A 20,385-nucleotide genomic window follows, 5' to 3' on the forward strand; every position below is an offset into this window, starting at 1 on the left:
TTGATTACACTTGGGGGAGTATGTAGCGGAAGGGCGAGTCTTCAGGTCGCGGGGACATGGCTGTAATTAAAGCACCCGGCAACCCACCGAGCTGCCTTTGGCACGGTCCGCCATGGATAGTGGTGGGTAATTGGGGGCATCTGGTTGGTGACATTCGAGACTTGGAAGGTTGTGCGGGGGAAAAGAGAGGGAGATTGAGAGGCTGTGGTGCTGTGGTGCTGTAACCATGACGTGAGCTGTGAGGGGAGAGCGGGAGACGTCACTCTGACAGCCGAGCCCTAAGAACTCGTAACCCATCCATCCAGTCCTCGTCTCCCTCTATGCCGCGTCTTCTCAATCACCGAAACAGGGTTGTGTCGTTCATTCCAGGTTCTCCGCCGATTTAACCCCGGGCTGAAACAGAGACAGACTCATTGGCGGGCTGGGTTCCCTGTGGTTGGCGATCATCCAAGCACATGGTGAACCAAGTTTGCGTGGGTCTCGCAGTTATAGTAAGGTTAGATAAGCATAGACGCGCAATCCTTCAGTGGTAATCAGTCTCACCCAGATATTCTTGGTAAACCATGAGTCAAGCAGGGCACTAGCCAGGTTCCTCTGCTGGTAACTACGCGGATCATCGAGGCCCACCTTCCATCAGTGTTGAACAGGTGGGAGCCCCAGGCCCGGCATTTGTAAGCCCGGGTCTGGAACAGTGCTGCTGCATCCGTTGCGAGCTGCGACCGTGTTTTCGCCGACGGGCGATTCTGCAGACTGAGCAACGATTGCAGCATGGCAGGCAGTGAGAAATGGCATTCAAGCTCAAGATGATCAATCACACAAGGAATGGCATTGAGGCGAGAACACCGCTGAGGCTACCCCTCAAGGAGAGATAGAGCGGGAAAGTCGGCATTCCTGCAGCTCCACCGGCGGGGCTCAGCGATAACCCCGCCATCTCGCCTGTCAGAACAAAACCCAGGCTTGGGAACGATTACGCCGGTTAACTTTTGTTTCACTGCTGCACACGAAGCTTCAATCAAAATGCGTGAGAGAATCCAACAGCTTGATATCGAAGGTCGCCATGGTCACGATGCCATCTTCGAGGCCTCCTATCTGGATGACATCCCGGCCGCCCTGACCGAGTGGAAAGCGTCACGCATCCTTCTCGTCGTCAGCACCAGTCTCGACACAAAGTCCTCGGTCATTAGTGATCTCGAGAAGGACCTATCAAACTACCAGGTCTACAAAAAAGTCGGAGTGGGCAATCACTCGCCCTACAGTGACATCATCGACATCGCACACAGAGTCCAGGACCATGACATCCAAGCCGTTGTCTCTATCGGTTCGGGCTCCTACTCGGATGCGTGCAAAATCGCCGTGATGCTGAGTGCTACACTCCCCTCGGGATTCGGGGAGGACGAGATGGAAGCCTTGGTGGACCAGAAGCGAGGCCTAGCCGGACCGGACACCGTCAAGGCTCCTGCAACCAAGCTGATCTGTGTGCCGACAAGCCTTAGTGCGGGCGAGTGGAACTCCTACGCGAGCGGGACCAATGCCACAGGGAAGAAACAACATTTTATGCATCCAGAGGGGGCCCCGTCCTTGATCCTGATGGATCCCACGGTCGCACGAACCACTCCGTCGCACCTGTGGCTGGCGTCGGGCATGCGCGCCGTCGACCACTTTGTGGAGAGTCTGTGCCGCGCCGAATGCCACGGGGAGGCTGCAACTCATATCAAGAAGGGGTTGCCGCTTTTGGTGCGGGGCCTAAAGGAGTACCACGAGGGACAAGAGGGTGGCAACGAGGACGAGCTGCTAAAAGGCATTGCAGAGAGTCAGCGCGGGTCTAGAGATGCTTTGATTCCCTTCATTAAGTGGAAAATACCCATGGGGGCAAGCCACGCTATTGGCCATCAGCTGGTGAGTTTGGTTGGCACCTGCGCTGGATAGAGTAGCTTGCTGATCGAAGGATGCCAACATAGGGCAGTGTGGCAGGCGTCCAGCATGGTGAGTTCAATTCTGGTCTTGTTTCCGCAATCCTTCAAGTCTCATGAGCTGACTGTCGCCGATAGGTGTGACGGTAAGCTGGCGTCAAGTTCCGCCCCATCCCTTGCTGTAGGACCGACGCATACTGACTCTTGTCAAGAGCTGCATTCTACTCCCCCCGACGCTCCGATTCACGCTCAATGAGACCAAGGCGGCACAGGAGGCAATCCTCCAGATATTCAACGAAGTGCTTGGGTGGCATGAGACCGAGGCTGCTGATGCGGTTCATCGGTTTGTCAAGCTGCTGGGACTGCCATCGCGGCTCTCGGAAGTCGGCGTCACGCAGGAGGAGCAGTTGCACAAGATCGCTGAGCTGACGCTGACTGACGCATTGGCGCACAACAAGGCGCTACCAGATAAGGAGGGGATCCTTCAGATCCTGAACATGGCCAAATGAGAGAGAGAGTTGGTAGTTATGGTGTGGTGTGGTAGAGGAAGCGATGCGGCGAGTGGTTGCGAATCCGGTGTTGACGCGTTTCCGTTCCGGATTGGGTTAGATCGGCAGCCACTCCAGCCATGACGTCATGAGCTTGGCCACGATCATCTCCTAAGGCACATGGGCACATTCACGTATATAAATCTCCGGAGAATTGACATGCGCGTGGTAGACTCAATCTCCCTGCAATATCATGAAGCAACTCTGAAGCACACAACTACGAGTAAAACAAATTTCTTACTCTATACTTACTCTATACTCCATACTCCACTTCTATACACTGGGCTTTCTTGCCGCATATCCGAACCAAAGCTCCACCAAACCATAAACTCTTCCACGAACTGCCACAACCAAACCACAGGATGCCTTCCTCCCAAGACTCCGGAGTCACTGGCGCGGCGAAGTTTGTCACCTCTACCCTCGGAAATACGGTTGGCGGAGTTTCTCGGACCGTAGGCGGCGTCACCGGAGCTGCAGGCCGAGGGATCGGAGACACCATCACCGGCGCAACAGGCAGTGCGGGCAAACCCGTGGGTGATGCGCTGGGCAATATCGGAAGTGGCGTCGAGGATGGGGCCCGCAAGGTCGCGCAGGGTGTTGAGGATGCTGGGCAGTGGAAGTCTCGGGGCTGGTAGGGAGATTCTACGATTTATGACGGATGCGTGGCATGAATGTCTTTTCGTGGGAATTATGAACATGACTTGATGACCGTTTATTTTTTTTCTTGGTTTGTGGGTTCTTCTGTAACTAATGATCTGTAATGAGACCAGATCCTTTCACTCATAGATGACATTTAATGCAATGCCGTCTGTCCACGCCATTTCTGATCCTGCTCATTTTTCTCATTTCTAGCGTCGCAGTGCTGAAGTATAAGATTGTGATTCATAATTTTCAGCTCCTGTAGTTGGGCCCTTAGCGTCGTCACCCGCTCCTTGTCGTTGCGATGTTCGGCCCGAAGTTGATTGATGGTTTTAATATGCTTCACAATAGTTGTTTTAGCCTTTGACAGCTGGAATTGGGGATCTTTACGCTTTCGTTTGCAGGTACATGGTGCCTCTTGCAAATCATCTTTCTTGACGGCCTCGTTGAGCTCAACCTGCGGCTGAGGGTTCTTGTTGACTTCACGATGCAGCTGTTGTAGCCTTTCTTCCAAAAAAGATCGTTCATTCGTCTCATTTTCAAGCCTCCTAGTTAACTCACGGTTCTGTTGCTTACAGTCATGCAATTGATCGTTGACAGCCGTCATGCACTTGTCAAAGGAATGGTTCAGTTCAGTACGGCAAATCGACATCGCCGTATCAAGCTGCGAGTCCCCATCTTGAACACGCCCGGATCCGTTCGTATAGGGGATCCCGGATCGGAAGGCCTGATCTCCATCGTTTTCAGCAGCTGTCATACGCTGCAGGTTCTCGATTAATGTAATGACTGCAGGAGCGATCATAGGACCCAACTGGGCCTCTAGAATGGGGCCCAGCCGCGAATGCAACGGTTCGTCCTGCGTATATGTTTGGTGCCTAACTGGCAACATACGCTGACCTGGGTTGATTCGGCCGGTCGAGGGCCCGGTTGAGTTGTTTCTGTTAGTGGACGCGCCTGATCCCGATGCTCCAGGGGAGGACATGGACGAGGGGCCCGGTGCACTGCTCGCTCCGGGCTCTGATGCAGGCATATCTACTCAGATATAGGCTGATGTACTTGAGATGGTAGTTAAGGAGGTTGGTTGAGGTCGCTTCTGATGGATGTGATATGATGTGTGGGGATGGTCATGAGGATGGGATGGATGAGTCTAGACACATAACGAGGACACCGCATATAGAGAGCCGACAAGAAGAAATAAGCCTACTTTGCCAAAGATGACTGGCGGGGCGTTTGTCACTTTGTTGCATCCTATAGCTTAGGATGGTTGCCAACAACTTGAGCAAACAGGACGCCGCCAGCTGGTCGCTCGATCGTTCCCCATCACCCACCCTGCCTGACGAACATGAGAAGAGATGGCGGTCTATCCGGAGATCGCTTGGAGATGGAGTGGCTATCGGTTCGGATGCTCGTCGCTCGAGGAGAAAGACTCCATAACTCTGAATATAGGATGGATACTTTATGACTTGAGGTATGGCAGCAATGGAAGTTTCTCCTATACACATATCTAAAGGACTTTGGATGGTAGATAGCCTTCCACCTATCCTCCTCCTTCATCTCCCGTCGTCGCCATCTACCACTTTATATGTTATAGACCTGCTTCGATAATGCTGATAGGATGGTAATCCTGATGGGCACAGATGATAGCCTGCTGGATTGGTAAGTTCAACGGTTACCTACTAAGGTTCTGTTCACAAGCTAGAGTTACCTCCTTCTATATACAAACGTAAGCTCAATCACAAGGCTGGCGGTGAAGAGCCGATGCATTGTTTGCACAATGTCACCAAAATGTGGTACAGTAAAGCCTGTACCGCTGGAGAAAGGAAACAGCACCCTCAAAACGGTTCTAGAAGCTAGATTCACCGTGTGAAAATAAGGTGGCAGGGATGACGTCGGGTGGATCCTTTGCTGGAAAGTATAGGACGAGACATACGTGTAGGTTCGAGGAAGATAGGACAGCCTGAGGTGGGGGGGTTGAGTGACTAGTGGGGCTGGATCTGCTGCACCATCGGGAGCTGATACTGGGTATCTTCACCTCAACACATGATACTTGACAAGCACGATACTTGATCATCTTTGATTCATCTTCTTTCATCTTTAATGAGGCTTGTCTCAGACCCTTCATTGTTGCCACACTTTAATTGCGATCCTTCCGATCCACTTCCTGCCCACTAACTGCAACAAGCTTAGCGAGCATCGGGAATTCTGCAGCCGGACTCCGCTCCGGTCCGATGGATGCCCGAGCAGAAAACATCGGCAGAAAATATGAAAAAATGAGGCGGACGGGCAATGCCACAGCCAATTGGCCAAAAGGCGGTGAAGCTTTACGATGCCGGGACAGCCGTGCTGATCAATCCCGCCTATGAGAGGTGGCAATGCCCCGTTGCATTGCCAATTGATGACCGTCTCTGTACTGCCAATGCCACTGCCACTGCCACTGTTCCGCCCGTCTGGCTTATTCTTCCAGCTGGCCCGCCCAGAGCCTCGCCCATCGCCCATCTCTTTCTTCCCCTCCTGCATTCCTCCGCCTCTGTCATTCTTTCTCCCTCAATTACTCCTCCATTTCTCCGTCGCTTATCGCGTTCCTTACGAACTTCGTGTTCCCCTCCCCTCCAGCTTCGTGCTCTACCTATTCTTTCCTTCTTACCACCAGCAGTTCGAGAATCCATCTACTTCCGGTCGGTCGCATCCACTCTCCAATTGCTCTGCTTGTCCCACCCAGAAGCTCTCCGCTCCCCAACCCCATCCACCACGTCACTCACCTCTACATTCTGGAAACCTGTCTAACGTGCAAGGATTGTTCTAGGCTGACTCCATTCTTATTCGACGACAGTACCATCGAGCTCCCTCACCCTCTCTCCGAGGCCTGCGCTGGCCGCGTCGAACCGGTGCTCGTCCATCCCCGACCGGTCCGATGCTTACCGTCCGTCGCTCGTGATAAACCGGGAATAAACCCACGACCCAGATGGACAGCTACGACGGCAAAGGGGAGAATGGGCTGGAACGAGCCTCGAGCGAAGTCCCGCCCCTCCCCAGTAGCCCCGAGGAGGACGCGAACAAGAAATCCACCAAGCGCGCGCGATGGGCCACCAAGAGAATGACCGCCGCCTCGGGCCTGCGCAAGAGAGTCTCCATCCTCGAACGCGGGCGCCGACAGAACCAGACGGATACCATGGCGAGCGCGACCGCAGGCGTGCCGGAAATCACCGAGGGAGAATCGGGATCGCGCAAAGTTCATTTCAACCTTCCTATTCCGGACGAGGAGCGGGACGAGGAAGGCAATCTCAAGGCCGTCTATCCGAGGAACAAAATCCGCACTGCCATCTACACCCCGCTCACCTTCCTCCCCAAGAACCTCTGGCTGCAGTTCCACAACATTGCCAATCTGTACTTCTTGTTCGTCATCATTTTGCAATGCTTCGAGATTTTCGGGGACGCCGATCCCGGCCTGAGTGCCGTGCCGCTGATCGTCATTGTCGTCGTCACCGCCGTCAAAGATGCCATCGAGGATTGGCGACGAACCGTGTCCGACAACGAACTCAACAACTCTCCAGTGTATCGCTTGACGGATTGGGACAACGTGAACGTGACCGCCGACAATGTCTCCCTCTGGCGTAAGTTCAAAAAGGCTTGCACCCGGGCTGTGGTTACCAGCTATCGAGGCATGAAGCGCCTCTTCCGCAAGAATGGGGCCGACAAAGATGTGGCGGGTGACGTGGAAATGGCGGATGCCAGGCCCTCGGTTGAGCCTACCTCGCCGATCGCGATCGAGATGACGGCAGTTTCCCCTACCATGGAGGCCCGTGCTTCTGGCGACTGGCCCGACCCCATGAACGATCACGACCAGCAGGCAAACTCGCCGTGGGCACGGACCAAGGGTAGTGTCTTGAACCCGAACCGGGTAACCCCAGGGAAGGCGCGATTCAAACGCCAACACTGGAAGGATGTCAACGTGGGTGACTTTGTGCGACTATACAATGGTGACCAAATCCCCGCCGACATCGCCATTCTCTCTACCTCCGACCCGGACGGAGCATGTTACGTCGAAACGAAGAACTTGGATGGAGAGACGAATCTCAAGGTGCGCAACGCCTTAAATTGCGGTCGCGTGTTGCGGAATGCTCGAGATTGCGAGAAAGCCGAGTTCACCGTCGAATCGCCGCCCGCGCATGCCAACCTCTACTCCTTCAGCGGTGCTATCTATTGGGATCAGTATGACGAATCCGGGGAGGCTCCGCAGAACCGCGTGGAGCCCATTACGATCAACAACATTCTGCTGCGAGGCTGTAGCTTACAAAACACCGAGTGGGTGTTGGGTGTCGTGCTTTTCACCGGACCGGAAACGAAAATTATGCTGAACCAGGGTCTCACGCCAAGCAAACGCCCACAGATGGCGCGCAACATGAACTGGAACGTGGTCTACAACTTTGCCATCCTCTTCATCATGTGTGTGATCTCTGGATTCATCAACGGGTTTGCCTGGGGCCTGGACGATGCTTCACTGACGTTCTTTGAGTACGGCTCCTATGGTGGCACACCTGCCGTTCAAGGTGTAATCGCCTTCTTCGTGGGCGTGGTCCTCTTCCAGAACTTGGTTCCTATCGCCTTGTACATCTCCCTGGAAATTTGCCGTGTCATCCAGGCCCTCTACATCTACTATGATATTCACATGTATTACGAGCGCTTGAAGATGTCCTGTGTGCCCAGGTCTTGGAATATCTCTGATGATATTGGTCAAATCGAGTACATCTTCTCTGACAAGACGGGTACCTTGACGCAGAACGTCATGGAGTTCAAGAAATGTACCGTCAACGGCGTGCCCTATGGTGAGGCATACACCGAAGCGCAATTGGGCATGCAGCGGCGGCAGGGACTGGTGAATGTGGAGGAGGAAGCTGCTAAGGCTCGTCAGAGAATTAGTGAAGCACGTGTGGAAATGATCCAGCAACTGCGCCAGCTTCATGATAATCCGTACTTGAAGGAGGAGAACTTGACCTTTGTGGCTCCACAGTTCGCCGCTGATCTGGGTGGTGCCTCGGGAGAGGCTCAGCAGCAAGCCACGATAGACTTCATGACTGCATTGGCATTATGTCATACAGTAGTCACGGAGCGTATTCCTGGCGACCCTCCCCAAATTGAGTTCAAGGCACAGTCGCCGGACGAGGCTGCCCTGGTTGCCACGGCCCGGGACTGTGGATTTACCACCCTCGGCCGATCGGGCGAAAGCTTGATCTTGAATATCATGGGTGACGAGCGTAGGTACACTATCTTGAACATCCTGGAATTCAACTCCACCCGTAAACGAATGAGTGTGATTGTGCAGATGCCTGATGGTACTATTCGTTTGCTGTGTAAGGGTGCTGATACCATGATCTACTCCCGCCTGGCCCCCGGCCAACAACGCGAGCTGCGTGATGCAACCACACGAGATCTCGAGACTTTCGCTCAAGAAGGTCTGCGAGTACTTTGCATTGCTGAGCGTACCATTGAACCAGAAGAGTACCGCGAATGGAGTGTCATGCACGACGCCGCCGCCGCCGCCATTGTGGACCGCGAGGAGAAGTTGGAAGAGGTATCCAATGCTATCGAGCAGAATTTGTATCTCCTTGGAGGTACGGCCATCGAAGATCGCCTGCAGGACGGCGTTCCTGATACCATCTCCCTGCTTGCCGAAGCAGGTATCAAGCTCTGGGTCTTGACCGGTGACAAGATCGAAACTGCCATCAACATCGGTTTCTCCTGCAACCTGCTTAATAACGACATGCAAATGATTGTCTTCGACGCGCCCTCCGATATCGACATGGCCGCCAAGTTGCTGGATAGCAAATTGGAGATCTTCGGTATCACGGGCTCAGATGAGGAGCTGGAGGCCGCTCGCAAGGATCACTCACCGCCTCCGCAGACTCACGCTCTCGTGCTGGACGGTGACACTCTTCGCTTCATGTTGGACGACGCCTTGCGGCAGAAGTTCTTGCTTCTTTGTCGGAAGTGTAAGTCGGTGCTTTGTTGCCGTGTCAGCCCAGCGCAAAAAGCTGCCGTGGTGGAGATGGTCAAGAACGGTTTGAACGTCATGGCTCTGGCTATCGGAGACGGTGCCAACGATGTTTCTATGATCCAGAAAGCCGATGTCGGAGTTGGTATTGCTGGCGAGGAGGGTCGTCAGGCCGTCATGTCGGCCGATTACGCGATCGGACAGTTCCGGTTCTTGCAGCGGTTGATTCTGGTTCATGGACGATGGGCCTATCGCCGTCTAGGTGAGACCACCGCCAACTTTTTCTACAAGGTTAGTCGAAGAATCTGTCTCGTTGTGCTCTGGGGATATCAGTGGACGAAGAGTTGCTGACTATTTGGCAGAACTTGGTCTGGACATTTGCCCTATTTTGGTATTCTATCTACGATAACTTCGACGGAACCTATCTATTTGAATATACGTATATTACCTTGGTCAACGTGGCGTTCACGTCACTGCCAGTCATCTTCATGGGTATCTTTGATCAAGACGTTGACGATCGGGTCTCCATGGCCGTCCCACAACTCTACATGCGTGGTATCGAGCGGAAGGAGTGGACGCAGTTGAAGTTCTGGTGAGTATTACTCCAAGTCCGCTTCTGGTGTATAATGTGCTAATCCTTTTTCCAGGATATACATGCTCGATGGATTCTACCAGTCAATCATTTGTTTCTTCATGCCCTATATGTTGTATCAAGTTGCCAACTTCCAAACGGAGAACGGAATGGGCATTGATGACATTTATCGCGTGGGTGTTCTTGTAGCCACCTGTGCCGTGGTTACGAGCAATACCTACGTGATGATGAACATGTATCGCTGGGATTGGTTCTCGACGTTGATCAACGCGATCAGTTCGCTGTTGATCTTCTTCTGGACCGGCATCTATTCGTCCTTTGAATCATCCGCCACCTTTTATGGTGCCGCAAAGCAGGTCTACGGGGCGTTATCCTTCTGGGTCGTGTTTTTGCTGACCGTGGTAATCTGCCTGACCCCGCGCTTCGTCTGCAAATGCATCCAGAAGGTGTATTTCCCCATGGACGTGGACATTATCCGAGAGAAAGTCATTCTCGGCCACTATGACTATCTGAAGCAATACGAGGCCTACGTGCCACCGGATGCCGGTAAGCTGGCGGGCTCGTCAGAGAGTGGAGCATCCGCCACTACTTCGGACCCGGAGAACACCCACCAGACCACTGTGCCGCGCCACTATCCGGGTGAAAACAATGTGGACCGCACGGCGAACTCGACGCCGGTGGCGCCCTTAGTGGATAGCCATGGCGCGCCGACCCGCCTCGACAACAGCCAATTCACGAGCGCAAACAGCAGTGTCGCCTTCGGCCTCCAACGCAACACATCCTGGGATAGCGCCAGCCGAGAGCAATCGGTGCTCTCGGGCCCAGTCCTCCCAGTCGACTCCACAAGCATGGAGCCCCAACAACCGCACAGCCCCTTGAAAAGTCGAGGTGATCCCCCCTCGACATACCCTGTATAGAAAGCGTTGTTTTTTGTTGGCTATTCCCCTTTCCTTGCAATTTTCCCTCTGATCTCCCACACAGTTTCTCCGGGGGGTGCATTGACTCTGCGCCCCCCTTATAAATACCTCACCCTCCTGATCCGCATAAAAGCTCTTTAGCCCCCCTGCGACCGATCTCTTCTTATATCCCCCCGGTTGATTTATTCCTTATAAATTCTTTCCGTCATTTAATGTCTTATTGAAGCGCAACTTGCCTTGCGCGGCTGTTGATACCGATTTAGTCGATATATCTCGCACATATTCAGTTAATGTAACATAGAGCCTTCCGTCAATAGGACATGCAATTCATTCCAGAATCTCAGCTTTCCAGTAAGCCCATTACCGAGACATCAAAAGGGCACATGGGGTAGCGGTATTACAGAATCAGCACTGGCTCTTTCAACAGAGCGAATTCCTTCCACCAGCCCCTCACTGGTCTCTGTTTGTCAGAACCTGCTCTTCCCCTCCAACCTCTCTAACCTCACCTGCCGAGGATGGACTTGTCGTTGGGACCTCCTGCTCACTCCGCGATCTGACGATAAACATCACTGCGAGTGTCCTCGAGACACTCATCTTTGTATTGGTGCATATGCTCATTGAATACGGCCCCGTTGACTCTGGGAAGCCCTACCAGGTCGAGTCTGTCTTCGAGAAGCTTCATCCTCTGCAAAAGGACCTCACTGGAACTGTTAGACTTGTCTTCAATAGCACAATTGGATTTGCACCTACGTCTTCTCATCTATCATCTCAACTGTACGCGCCACTGCTCGCGTGTGTCTTAGCATAGCCCATCAGCGATTGATGTATTCTCCGACTCACCTTGCACCACTTCATCCTCGATCCGGGCAACCCACGACGGTACAACATCCACAGCCCGTGATCTCAGAGAAAGAAGGAGCTCGCGTGCATACGCCGCAGCGGTCAAGGCAGCATATTTCCGCCAGTGCTCATTATCATGCGAGTCCGCATAATCCCCAATGCCACGAATGACCAGGCAAGGCAGGTTATTCATCACCCCGGCAGCTTCCCCGTCGAAGCACAGAACCTTCAGCTCTGGATTGTGGGCGTAAAAGTCCCGCGTGGCGGCATCCTTGATCACGGAATTCCCCGATGCAATCGTTCCGTGATGCACGGCTATCACCCGCCGACTGCTTCGCTGTGGCCTCGGCACAGTCTGCGTGGCATCGCACCCCTCACAGGCCTTTCCCTCCTCATGCTGATACTCGGCACGGTACAAATCATCCCGCTGCGGTCGCTGATACCCCGACACATCCTCCACGAGCCGAATATGCTCTGCGACAAAATCCGGCTTCCTGGGATCATTATACCGCCGCAGCAGATCCCCAACGACCGAGAGCAGCTTGTCCGGCGGAGCATTCAACTGCCCCGTCAGCTTGAACCGACCGTCGGGCAGGCGTTTGCCCAGATCATACTGAATGACACCCCCGAGTGTCCCCTGCGGCGTACTGACCACCACATCGCCCAGCCGGATATCCGTCTCCGCTGTCGGCGCTCCGCCTCCGATGCCTACCAGCAATGCAAACCGTAGACGTGGAAACGTCCTCACCATGTCTCTCGCCACGCGCGAGGAAGACTCGGTACCGTACCGGCCGGCCGGTAGACAACTCACAACGACCCCATGGTTTCGGATTCTACCGAAGGCGTAGGTGTTGTCGTCGCCGTCTGGAAGCGTCTCGGGGCCGGCATACTCTTCGTCTAGCATGCGGCAGGCGCATTCGTATTCTTCCTCCAAGGCGCATATCCAGCCTACTGTGTAGTAGTTCAGTGAGGCTTGGTTCGCGAGCTTGGTTCGGACGGGCCTCTCCGGGGAGATGGGGGGTGGAGATGTCTTTCGCTTCAACATAATCTATTCCTCCTGTAAAGCGTTCTCCAATTCCTTGTCAGCAGTCGGATCGAATCAGCAGTCGGATCGAATCAGCAGTCGGATCGAATCAGCAGTCGGATCGAATACTCTTATGGTAAGCTATCTTCTTCGTCAGTTGGATCTAGGAGTCGAGTACACTTATGACATACTCAGATGATTTATTGCGTATCGTCTGCCTATACCTCCCTGCAGAAACGGTTTGAGTCGTTCCAACTTCCGAGCGCAGTGCTCCGGGCGCGAGTGTAAGTTATAGGACCTGCCAGAAGCCATAGCAGCTTCAAATGAGGTGCCGCACGCAGAAGGGAGCATAGCGGCCGGCGCTTAATGCAACCTTTGCATTGGCGCCCGGAGGCCGGGTGAATAGCAGCACCTGGCAGGTTGTTTCATGCATGCGTGGCGCCTAACACGTCACCCTCCCTGTGCGGGCTCAGCCTCGCTCCTACTTGTTCAGGCGGCAAGGCTGAGAAAGGGCTGCTACAGAATTCCGAGTGAGCACACAAACATGGCCCGTCCAGTACCTGGGACTCGAGAAGATCATGCGGAAAATCATGCTCTGGCCAGGGCATAGAAGTCGACATCCGTCTTATCTATTCGGTGCCTGGTAAATTGTGAACCGCGCCGCACCGCCAGTTCAGAACCTCTTCTACCATATCCATTCGCCACGGGCCCTCTCGTCTGGCCTTCCATGAGTGGAAATAAAAATGTTGGTATCTGCAGCTGAAGGATGGGATGTGTAGCAATCATCATGGCGGAGTATTAGCGGGTTCTTACCTCCTTCTTGGCCGTAGTTCTTCTCAAAGGATTTCATTTGCAGTCCTGCCGGCATGCCATCAGTCGGTTGTACGTGGCGTGTCTATGGGTGCTGAAGACACTACTGAACAAACTAAAAGAGAGAGGATACAGTGGGCTATAGCTTCACCCACATGCTCTGTACGATGCATGTCATGAAATTGCAACAATAAGTTGTATGGATCACCGCTAGTTCGACTTTACGGAACCATCATGTAAAATATATGTCGGCGGCCAATATGACAACCATCAGCGGGTAATCCAGAGAGCAAAATGCGCCTTGCCTAGTTGGGCCAACAGGAACACGGAAACAAACCGAGCAAAACATACTTTACCAGAATTGTTCCATCATCTGCCATAACGAACAAAGTCATCCAGATGTTCCGATAGTTCCAGAGCTTCGCAAGACATCTACTAGGACTCTATTTTGTGTACAGAGTCAATCATCACAGCAACAGCGTTAGTGGTGTAGCGGTTAGCATTGTTGCCTTCCAAGCAATAGATCGGGGTTCGACTCCCCGCTGACGCAATTTCTTTTTCGCTTTTCATTTTCTTACGGCACACGATCCAGCCAAGAGACTACCTGTTATCTCTTATCTTCTTTTTTTGCGGTGCAAGGTCGTGCGGAGTTTCGCATCTCCGCTTCACCATGATCAACACTGGTGCTTGTTACTACTCTCGGAAGGAATGGCAATCGTTATGCTCGGGGTGTCTGCAAGTCAATCATTTAGCCCTAAATAATACCAATACATAGATAGCTGCTTAGAGCACCAGTGATATAGTTAGTACTCTGGAAATTTAGGGACAAATTGCGAACAAAGGCCACATGAAAAGTTACTTCAGATATCTCCCAAGCCATGCTGTCATATATGAGATTGCAAGTCCCCCAAGAGATTATACTAGTGGCTGACACCAACACCTTGTAGTTGAGTCGCCAATGAGACCAATCTCTCCGAGTGCTGACTCAAATAGCGACCTGTTTCATCTGCGATTTCCTTCACACTTCGAAAGTCGTTCGGCCCCGTGTCTTGCACCGGCCCTATCTCGAACCGATTGTACTTATCCTCATATCCCATATAGTGAAGTTTGTTCTTGATATATCGTTCGTTGTCTTCGAGCATACCAATAATCTGGAAAATGGTCAGCCGCTCAGCTTGGGTTCAAGTATAGAACAAAAAAGTGTTACCTCGTCGGGTGACCTATCGGTTGTACCTTGATGCAAATGTTAGTGATGTAGCAGAATATGTGTATCAGGATAAGACAATACCAATGGATGCCAGATGTCCCAACTGACCGAGCAGTTTCCAAGGGAGGGCTAAGTCACTCAAAGAGGGAATCATGAGGTCGTGCAGCTTGCCAAGCCTGAGGAGATCAGGTATATCGCTGGGCGGTACCCCTCCAGTTCCAATACTCAAGATCAGTCCGATTGTCTGGTCGCTCCATTGTTCCCTTACCTCCTTGAGAACATCGAGAATGGGATTGCGGAAGCCACAAGGAAATAGATCATCAGAAAACGAAGTGAGACCATCGGATGTTTCAAGCGAAACTTCATCAAGCTGACCCCGGGCTGACAGAAGAGCAACCATCGCATCAGAGATACGGATCGGGACGGTATCCTGATCGTTACTGCAGGGATATGTCCGAAAGCAATATGGTTTACGGTCCGATTGGACAGCGAATACGAATCTGCACCGTCAGCAAAATTCTCAGATGCCTTGGAAGAGATAAAGCCCTTACGTCTTGCCTCTACCTGCGATATCGTCTTCAAGCAGCGGAGCAGACGGAGTATGACAGTATCTCTCGACGATACTGTCGGCCACTTCCTGTAGCTTGTTCTTATCGAAAAGGGGACCGCCCCAGCTTTCACGCAAGATACAAGTCGAGAGAGTGCGATATTCAAGTAGACATTGTGCGAGTGTTAGACGAAGACGACCAAGAAGCAAGGCAATGACACTTCTGTCTGTCAGTTGTATACTGGCAGCAGATGCAATCGATAGGACTCCTTACCCGCCAATACCACAGCCGGTGATGACATCGAAATAGTCACACGGGCATATATCGCCGTAATTCGACTCTTCCCCATGAAGCGGTGGAGTTTCCTTCAAGATATTGGCCAAGATCAGAAGTTCACTGTAGCCGAGAATCCCCCCTCCGTCTGAAGAGGTATAATGTTATTGTGCTGATACTCCACCCACAAGGATTAAAGAGTAAGGGCTTCCGGACTCACCCAACGAGAGCACGCGCCAGGCCATAGTGAGAATCGCAGGACTGGCAATGCGATGGAATTCCCTATCTCTATCGATGGAAATATGTAGTGGAAATGGCAACTATAAAACAACAGTCAAACCCATACGTCACCAATTACATAATCCCTTGTCACCAAAGGGATGTATCACATGTCCCTTCCACTTGCAACCCTAGAATATCGTCTAACCTTGGGACCATTTGTGGCGTCCACTCGGAACATGCTAGTTCTAGACATGATCTATTATTGTCAACCGAGATCTCGGTTTCGGCGCAATGTTCCTTTGTCTCCCCCGTATCGTTTCCCTTGGCGTCGACCGTATTTCTTCCTACTTTGTCGCGATGCTGTAGCTCCACCTACCTCTTACTCTACACCATTGTGATACCAGCTAACACTAGCTCCTCGTATGGGAGATATGGTCCTGCAATAACTTACCAATTCGCTTTCTGGGTAGGCAAAAACGACATCAAGAAAGTCAAAAACCGAATGAAGTATGACTATCCTCAATGTGATGGCTTTGCGATTCGTGGTAAGTTCTCGTAAATCGACGCTCCATGTATGCGATTCTGTGAGACCCTAACATCATGCACATGACGGGTCTGTTTTAGTGAGAGGGTTAAAAACCCGAGGGAAGGCAAAGTACAGTACAGTGATCTGGCATCTTCATAGCCCACACTAGGATAGGTGATACTGGGCCACTCGATGCCAAAATCTGCACAATGGCACACCACAATCTACGGGCAGAAAAGAACTGCCTTTCACTTGGTACGGCTCTTTGCTTCACTTTGCCCAAGTGAAACTAACAACCCTGGGGCTTAGACGGGGGTGGTGTGCGCAGCCTCTCCTCTCTCCTCATCCTCGAGGAAATAGTGCGTCAATATAACATTACAAACGGGCTGGCTGCAGATGACCAGCCGCCAGGCAATGTGTTTCATGTCGCTTTTGGCACCAGCGGCGGAGGGTAAGTTGAGGAAGGGAAACGAAGATCAATCGGGTTGTCCGCAACTCACAGAGTATAGCCTAAGCGCGTTGATGATCAAGAAATATGCCATGCCTATGCAGGCATGCATCAATAGCCTCCGTGATGTCTCTAACACCGTGTTCCAACGACGTGCAGCTTGGCCAAATCTCGATCTTGGTGCTCTCACCGGTGGGCTTTTAGTCGGGTCACGGTTCAGTCAGGGACTGCTTCGGCAGCAAATCCAGCTGATCACAGGCACCCGCACACAGATGCAGAACCCTTCTTCCAATTGCAACTGGTAGGTACTTCGGTCGGTGGGCAGGTGAATCCTCACACAACACATACTGAGGTCGTCCATATCTAGCTACGTGGTTTGCCGTCGTTCGAACAGCGCTGGGAGAATCATTGACAATCGAGCGGTGTGCTTTGCCTGTTTTGCAAATGGACAAGCCAATCGTCTTGTGTGGGAAGCTGCCCTGGCCACCAGCGCTGCATCCACCTACTTTCCTCCCGCACAACTGGGACCCCTGGAGTATTACATCGATGGTGGGCTGGGCTTCAACAACCCGATTCTGACGTTTTCGAAACAGAAATCGTTCATGGGTATTGGAGACCGCATGTCGGCATGCATCATAAGCATTGGGACTGGGGAACCAACATCCGTCCAAAACCAGACGGCGCGAAACAGTTGGTGGCGGTTTTGGGATAGGCTTACCATCATCAACGTGTTTCAAAATGCACTTGCCCTTGCAACCGACATCAAGAACGACCATGATGCTTTCGAAGAAATTGCCGGTTTGTCATCGAATTGGTCCTATTTCAGATTCAACTGCGGCGGGGGGCTTGCAGATATCCCTCTTGACCAAGCGAGCCAGTTGCCAACCATCGAGAACCTGACCAGGGCTTATCTTGCGAAACCCCAAACGCAAGCGATGATACAAGATGCTGTGCGCGCAATGGCTTAGCCCGGTAGGTAGATAAATGGTGAACAACATTATTATAAGTTTAGTTACGTGCTTGATTTACTGGTCTACTATCCTATACCAACCCGCCATCCTGCATACTAAAGCTATGGTTACAGCTTTGTTCAGATCGATATTCATTCTTCTCATTGGCAGATTGTACATCTTTCTTTTACAAGCAAAAGTTATAACGCTGAACGTTGACTTGGTATGTTAGGATGGAGGTAATACAAACTCCACGTGCTACGGAATCTGTTTCTTAGGTGGTTGTCAAGTTCGTGTTACTAACAAGTAGATTGTTTCTCCACTCAAAACTTTAATGAAGTATATTCTACTTAATACAGCTGATCAAAAAGTCCCATAACATCGATCCCCAACCACTGCACATCATCCAGCGCATAGCTCGGATCATCGAGCAGCGGAAAGGAGATGGGGTCGAACGAGGCCGGACTCCAGGGCTGGACGGGCGCCGTCGGATCGAGCTCGGTCTCCCGGGGCCGATCGACATTCATTGACGGATTGCTAACCGGGACACGCATGGTGGCTGTCGACACCAGAGCCGTACCATCTGTGATGACGGGTGCGGTTGCTGTATTCTCAACGCACCTTGGGGCGCGGATAGTCTCGCTGCCCCTCTGCGTCTTGCCATTCCTGACGTCCGACACGTACTGCCGGGCGAGGTGGGCGAACTCGGCCACCAGGGAGCCCGGAAGCGCCCCCTTGCTGGCATACTCAATGCGGCTGAAGTGCCCGCCGGCCATGTCGAGGAGGGCGAGACTCAGCCCGGTTTCGGCGTGAGTGGGGTTGTGCACGACGAGGTCGAAGAGGATCATGAGGGCGGAGAGCGGGAGGACGGCCAGGATCCTACAGTTATTGTATTTGTGTCATTACCACACATCTAGAACAACGGTCACAAAAGAGAACTCACCAGACAGGCGTCGAAGGCGCGACCTCGATAAAGGCCGTGAGTTCAAGAACACTTCTCGCCGTGCGCAATAGTTCGCGCTTCAAGACGTCCTGCTGCGACACCGCGACGCGAGCAGTCCCTACATGGAGGATGGTCCACGATAGAGTGAGAAGAGCGTGGAAGTACAGATAATGCGTGAGTAAGGCAATCTTCAGAGCCAATGGCTCGCGCAGAAGACGAGGTCTCGGGACCTCGCCCGGCCGGAATCGAGAGGGGATCGCAAGACGCCAGGTCTCTAGCTCCGAACGTAGACTGTTCACGGCGGCGTTGTATGTCTGCAAGGGCTGGCTCACGGCGCTGACATTGAAGAGGGACTGATGGACCTTTGAGACTAGACGGCCGTACTTGATGAAGCAGAAGAACCAGTCGTAGTCCCCAAAGGTAGACTCTAGCACGTCTGGAATGGCACAGCTGATGTTGGAGTCATCGATGACCTGTTTGGCGGGTGTGAGTAAAGAGGAGCTAGGTAGATCGATTGGCATGGAATGACTGACGGAGTTCCTTGCCGTGCCAAAGCATGAAGTCTTTTCAAGATAGTAAAGAACCCAGAACGTGCGCCGGTGAGCCGTTTCTTGCACCCCGTTCGAGCGATGGTAGCCGAGTGCTTGTGCCATCATGCTGGCTTCTGACAACATCAGGGGTTCGAATTGGAAGGCCGACACGGTGGATGAGAAGATTGCCTGCCGTCAACCTTAGAAAGAGGGGGATACTCGATCATACGAAGTGTCATACCATAGCCATGAGCGCCTAGGATTCATGTAAGTGTCATCCTTCCCTCGAGATAAAAAGCAGAGATGCAAACCTGAACGGCAGTCAATGAACCGCGACCGAACACCAAGTCTGGAAAATACGACAGTGACCGCTCGAAGTATTGCCAGGCCTCACCCACTCCAACCTCGAAGCTGCCCCCCTCGTTATTCTGGCATCCAATGGCAACAATCGCGTAGAATAATGCCGCCCAAGCGCGGTCAGCAGCAAGCAGATGGGGCAGGTCCTCGGCCGTGGCTTTCTGACGGAATGTGTCGGGAGACAGAAACGGGTAGACTGGGTGGACGGCTTCAAAATAGGCTACTCTTCATCAATACTCTGCAAGAGGACTAATGGAAAAAGGTGCCAAGATACCGGAGATATGAGCTTGAATGCTGGCCCAATCAGGAAACTCGTGGCTCTGGCTTAACGAGTGCCGCCGCTGGATATAAGACTGCGGAATGGCACAGGCGGTTTTGATCTTCGTTGAAACGAGCGCGCGGATCTGCTCGAGTAGTTGGTCTAGTCGGTTATGCCCCAGTCTTTCATTGATCGCCTTGACTCGTTTCGCGGGGAAGAACGAAATATTGGGATTGAACCCGGAGATCGTGGTAAGCTCCAAGAGCACGATTAGTTTCGGTGTTCGGTCATCTCGCGGTTATGCTCATGCTACTTACCTGGTCTGGATGGCCCGAGTCTCGCAAGTGACGAGACGCTTGTCGATTGACCAGAAGAGAGTCCATATACAGCGCGCCGGTGCTCGAGGACAACGAGGTGGTATCAGTATCCGCAAGAGGTGTCAACGCTAGTGCACATCATCAGCCTTTTGAATCTCATGATTATGATTAATTCAACACAGACTACCTTCCAATTCATACTTTCGCTTGCGGGGCCTTTTCACCGGCGTAAAGGAACAGGGGCGCCCTTGCGACTGCAACAGCATATTAATGAGGGCTGCAGGGATGGGGGCCTGACTTACCAGGCAGAGATCGCAGGTGGCATTGGTGCCTGACAGACCTGGCAAAAATCAGCCAAAGCGGAAGAACTGACACTCCACAGAATCCACACTCACTGCATCGCGTTTTTCGGGTCCGACAGGCGTCGCACGCCTTGTGCAGCGCGGCAGAGCTTGATGCAGCCGCTGACATCATCTCCATGGCACAAAGATGAGCAGTCGAGGTGGAAGGAGACGAAGAGAAAAAGGCCGCTGCTC

At 52.6% G+C, this 20,385-nt stretch overlaps 7 protein-coding genes and 1 non-coding gene across 8 annotated transcripts; 5 read left to right on the plus strand and 3 right to left on the minus strand.

Moving 5' to 3' along the window:
* Positions 1-929: 929 nt before the first annotated feature.
* On the plus strand, positions 930-2,419 carry BO66DRAFT_473031 (iron-containing alcohol dehydrogenase; the record flags this gene model as incomplete). Its single annotated transcript, XM_025653010.1, has 4 exons — positions 930-1,896; positions 1,959-1,983; positions 2,049-2,056; positions 2,123-2,419. Exons 1-4 carry the CDS (start codon positions 1,018-1,020, stop codon positions 2,417-2,419), a joined length of 1,209 nt encoding a protein of 402 aa, XP_025501766.1. The 5' UTR covers positions 930-1,017.
* A 119-nt stretch (positions 2,420-2,538) lies between these two features.
* On the plus strand, positions 2,539-3,093 carry BO66DRAFT_440603 (uncharacterized protein; the record flags this gene model as incomplete). The annotated part of the gene is made up of 2 exons (XM_025651273.1): positions 2,539-2,543; positions 2,820-3,093. 2 exons carry the CDS (start codon positions 2,539-2,541, stop codon positions 3,091-3,093), a joined length of 279 nt encoding a protein of 92 aa, XP_025501767.1.
* A 158-nt stretch (positions 3,094-3,251) lies between these two features.
* Positions 3,252-4,127, minus strand: BO66DRAFT_440604 (uncharacterized protein; the record flags this gene model as incomplete). Its single annotated transcript, XM_025651274.1, has 1 exon — positions 3,252-4,127. The coding sequence occupies one exon, from the start codon at positions 4,125-4,127 to the stop codon at positions 3,252-3,254; it is 876 nt and encodes a 291-aa protein (XP_025501768.1).
* A 1,465-nt stretch (positions 4,128-5,592) lies between these two features.
* On the plus strand, positions 5,593-10,929 carry BO66DRAFT_473033 (phospholipid-translocating P-type ATPase). The gene is made up of 4 exons (XM_025653011.1): positions 5,593-5,772; positions 5,901-9,377; positions 9,449-9,678; positions 9,734-10,929. The coding sequence occupies exons 2-4, from the start codon at positions 6,060-6,062 to the stop codon at positions 10,593-10,595; spliced, it is 4,410 nt and encodes a 1,469-aa protein (XP_025501769.1). The 5' UTR covers positions 5,593-5,772; positions 5,901-6,059; the 3' UTR covers positions 10,596-10,929.
* Positions 10,930-10,970: 41 nt separating this feature from the next.
* Positions 10,971-12,738, minus strand: BO66DRAFT_136586 (5'-methylthioadenosine/S-adenosylhomocysteine nucleosidase family protein). The gene is made up of 3 exons (XM_025642026.1): positions 12,651-12,738; positions 11,346-12,600; positions 10,971-11,296 (listed from the first exon to the last, which is right to left on the minus strand). Exon 2 carries the CDS (start codon positions 12,478-12,480, stop codon positions 11,395-11,397), a length of 1,086 nt encoding a protein of 361 aa, XP_025501770.1. The 5' UTR covers positions 12,481-12,600; positions 12,651-12,738; the 3' UTR covers positions 10,971-11,296; positions 11,346-11,394.
* Positions 12,739-13,747: 1,009 nt separating this feature from the next.
* On the plus strand, positions 13,748-13,819 carry BO66DRAFT_t231. Its single transcript has one exon. It is a non-coding gene; the product is annotated as a tRNA-Gly (tRNA).
* A 2,435-nt stretch (positions 13,820-16,254) lies between these two features.
* BO66DRAFT_440607 (FabD/lysophospholipase-like protein) lies at positions 16,255-17,517 on the plus strand (the record flags this gene model as incomplete). Its single annotated transcript, XM_025651275.1, has 5 exons — positions 16,255-16,300; positions 16,355-16,496; positions 16,555-16,794; positions 16,861-17,443; positions 17,506-17,517. The coding sequence occupies 5 exons, from the start codon at positions 16,255-16,257 to the stop codon at positions 17,515-17,517; spliced, it is 1,023 nt and encodes a 340-aa protein (XP_025501771.1).
* Positions 17,518-17,793: 276 nt separating this feature from the next.
* Positions 17,794-19,915, minus strand: BO66DRAFT_421839 (fungal specific transcription factor domain-containing protein; the record flags this gene model as incomplete). Its single annotated transcript, XM_025649996.1, has 7 exons — positions 17,794-18,322; positions 18,387-18,859; positions 18,920-19,105; positions 19,158-19,172; positions 19,228-19,493; positions 19,548-19,788; positions 19,850-19,915. 7 exons carry the CDS (start codon positions 19,913-19,915, stop codon positions 17,794-17,796), a joined length of 1,776 nt encoding a protein of 591 aa, XP_025501772.1.
* Between the last annotated feature and the right edge of the window lie 470 nt (positions 19,916-20,385).

Source organism: Aspergillus aculeatinus (assembly GCF_003184765.1).
Source record: "Aspergillus aculeatinus CBS 121060 unplaced genomic scaffold BO66scaffold_38, whole genome shotgun sequence".
NCBI classification, from domain to species: domain Eukaryota; kingdom Fungi; phylum Ascomycota; class Eurotiomycetes; order Eurotiales; family Aspergillaceae; genus Aspergillus; species Aspergillus aculeatinus.